General features: G+C 58.4%; 1 protein-coding gene across 1 annotated transcript; it reads left to right on the top strand.

The window, feature by feature from the left end:
• Positions 1 to 263: 263 nt before the first annotated feature.
• Positions 264 to 2,912, top strand: LOC146762228 (E3 ubiquitin-protein ligase PHF7-like; the record flags this gene model as incomplete). The annotated part of the gene is made up of 8 exons (XM_085532199.1): positions 264 to 413; positions 505 to 606; positions 850 to 974; positions 1,126 to 1,288; positions 1,383 to 1,489; positions 1,707 to 1,820; positions 1,977 to 2,095; positions 2,261 to 2,912. Coding segments are annotated over 8 exons (1,497 nt in total), but the record flags the coding sequence as incomplete, so codon positions are not given.
• Positions 2,913 to 3,403: the final 491 nt, after the last annotated feature.

The raw sequence follows: 3,403 nt of genomic DNA, 5'->3' as shown, positions 1-3,403 counted from the left end.
GGCTGATAGAAAGAGAAAGGCCTCCAGCTCGGAGGAACCAGGTGAGGCCACAACATCCCTGTGCACAGCTCCCGACACTGGGCAGAGGGGTGCTGGGGCTCTGCCTGTAGCTGAGAGCTGAGAGGGGAGGAAGGGGCAAACAGGAGCTCCCAGACGGGCACACATTGGCGTGTGGCTGCCTTGGGTGGGCCTGCCACGGCCCCTTCCCCTCCACCAACTCCAGCCAGCACGGCAGGCACAGAGCAGCAGTGAGGGTCTGACTGGGGACACCTGGCCCCACCAGGTGCTCACTGCTGCTCACATTTGATTTCTCCTCTGCAGAGTGTGTGCTGTGTGGCCGGGCAGAGTGTGACCCGGACATCGTCGGCCACATGATTGGTGACTATTTCATTTCAGTCCATGAGTTCTGCATGGTGAGTTCCCCCAGCTGATCCTGACCGCTTCCTGCCAGGATGCTCCCTTCCTTCCTGGCCTCATGAGACCCTGCTCTTTTCTCTCCTCCAGGTTTTTGCCCACGTCGTTTTGGAAGAAACACCCCCCGATGAGGAAGACATGGGCATTGACTTTGCTCCCCTCATGTGCAAAGTCAAGCAGGCAAACCACAAGGTGAGCACCTGACCACAGCAGGCACATTTGTGCCAGGAGGGGCTCTCACACCAGTGTAGCCTCGACCCAAAGAGAGCAATCGCAGCCCTTCCAACCACCTCCAATGCTAATACTGCCCTCTATGCCAGGCTGCTTTGTAGAGCGTGTCCCAGCAGCGTCCACACCTGTGCCCTGCCCACAGCTGTGATGCTGGCCATGCAGGCCCTGAGCCTGCCGCTGATGGGGCTCTTGTGATCTTTACAGCAATGCTTTGTTTGCGGTGAGAGGGGGGCTGCCATCACATGCGCAGAGAGCGGCTGTACACGCAGCTTCCATCTGCCCTGCGCTGAGGACGGGCAATGCATCACCCAATACTTTGGAGAGCACAGGTAAGGGCTGTCAGCAGCAGCCAAGCCACAGAGGAACCCACAAGGTCACCTGCCAGCAGCCTGCCACGACCAAGGCATGGGGGTGCATTCCTGCCCCTCTGCCCTCCTCACAGCACTTCTAAGCGTGCCCATCCCTTCCATCTTCCCCCAGGTCCTTCTGTTGGGAGCACCGTCCTCGACAGACACCTGTCAGAGCTCCAGCAGAAGACACCAACTGCGTCATCTGCCAGGAGACCGTGGGGGACAGCTTGTCCTATTATACCATGGTGTGCCCAGCATGCACACAAAACTGGTTCCACCGCGGATGCATCCAGGTAGGAGCCCTCCCCTCACCCTGCACACACGTTGTCTGCCCAGCAGCACCAGGCACCACTCACGCTCACTCTGCTTCTTGCGCTTCTCCTGCAGAAACAGGCTTTGAATGCTGGCATGGACTGCTTCCGGTGCCCTGCCTGTAGAGACAACACTGTCTTCTGCACCGAAATGTCCACCATGGGGATCCACGTCCCAGACAGGTTGGTGTCCTTCTGCCAAATCATCCAGATGAGAAGGCGTGAATGCTGGGCCGGCCCAGTGAGTGTCTCGGCAGGCCTGACCTTGGCTGTCACAGGAGCACGTGCCTCAGCTTCGTGGAGAAGCTGGAAATGCCGTTGGGGTGGATGAGATGGGATGACCTTGGGTCTCGTGTTGGGGATGCTGGGGACTCATCACATTCCCTCCATTCTCTTGTAGAAGACCCTCATGGGAGGACAATGGTGAATACGAAGGACTTCGACAGAGGCACAGGAACTGCGACGCCATCAAGTGCCTTTGCCCCAGAGGCAGACGGCAGGCAGCTACAAGGGGGTGAGTTACCACAGCAGCTCTCTGAGGCTCTGCGAGGGATCTCAGCCTCACCACAGGCTGGGGGAGCAAGGACTGAGCACCAGAGATGTGCTGTGCCCGGCACTCCCTGCCTTGGCTCACTTGGTCCTCACAGCCACAACCTCTTTCCTTCCCCAGGCCCTGGCAGTTGATGCTGTGCAGCTCCTGTGCTGCTGAGGGGACCCACAGACGCTGCTCCCACTTGAGCAATACAACAGCCAAGTGGGAGTGCGACAGCTGTGCTGGCCTGGGAACCGGTAAGAGGCAATGAGTTGCGTGGCACCGCGATGGGACCAGGCAGGACCTTGCAGCATGCACTCAGGGCAGCTTTGAGAGACTCTGTCTGCCCCAGGACGGATGGCAGCCTGTCCCTACCCGGGGATACAGCTTTCTCCTGCTGACCTTCCCGCCTTCCCTTACAGCCTCCAGCACCATCTTGGAGCTCCCTGGGCCCAGCGCTGCCAGCCAGGAGGGTTTGGGCCCATCTCGCAATCACCAGGAAACAGAGGACAGGAGTTCTGGCCCAACCAGACAGGCAGCAGCGGGGCCATCACACAGTTCCCTGCTGCCGCGTGAGCTCAACATTCAGTCCGGTGAGCCAGGGCCAGAACGAAGAACAGCCCACATACAGGTTCCTGTCCATCAGGAGGCATCTGAGCTGCACCAAGAACATGGCAGCAGAAGCACTGAAAGCAGCTCACAGCCATCCACCAGACGGGGCACACTGGGATCCTCCAGAGCAGCCACTGCGGCTGCACGCAGAAGGCGTCCCAGACAGCGGACACGAAGCCGCTCCCCACTGCAAGGTCAGGCCCCAGCTTCCCAAAGCCGCTCCAGAAGACCTCAAGGCAGCAGGCGAACATCATCTCCAGCTGCTCAGAGAAGATCCCGCAGTACCACCAGAGCGGTGACAAGGAGGTCCTCGACGGTTTCCCTGCCATCAGACACCGTGGAACGGCCCAGGCAGCCACGGGAGGCCCGCAGGAGAAGCCGTTCCTCAGCGGCACATCGAGCCCCAAATGCCCACAGCTGGCACTGAGGAGGCTGCAGGAGACACTTCCAACAGCGGGGGCTATCCCGGGAATGAAGTCACTCCTGGATCCTACGATAAAGCCAACATCCATCCTCCTACCCATCCCTGTTAGCCTGAAAAAAGATGGCATAGAAGCTGTTCCATCAGCAGGGGATATCCCGGGCTTGAGTCACTTCTGAGATCAATATCAAAGACATCATCACCCCTCCCTTTCCCACCCCCCCCAACCCAAACACACACACCCTAAAAACTATGACATCAAACCATCCATGTGCCAGCACAATGTGCTGGCTTTAATCCTAACTGTCCAACAAAATAAACCCAACCATCCCACCCATATTTCTTTGTCTGTTGCTTCTTCTTTGCTTGTGCTCAGCTGGGCAAACTTAGGCGCCGGGATCACAGGGTTTTCTCTTCCTGAGACGAACCAATGGCTGTGTAAAGGCTGCTGGGAGCCTGCTTTGGCAGGGGGGTTGGACTCGATGATCTGTAGATGTCCCTTCCAACACCTACAATTGTGTGATTCTGTGAT

The sequence above is a fragment of the Coturnix japonica genome, chromosome 1, assembly GCF_054131305.1.
Source record: "Coturnix japonica strain WE chromosome 1, WE-NBRP24, whole genome shotgun sequence".
Lineage (NCBI taxonomy): Eukaryota > Metazoa > Chordata > Aves > Galliformes > Phasianidae > Coturnix > Coturnix japonica.
This window is presented reverse-complemented; position numbering and strand designations above follow the sequence as displayed.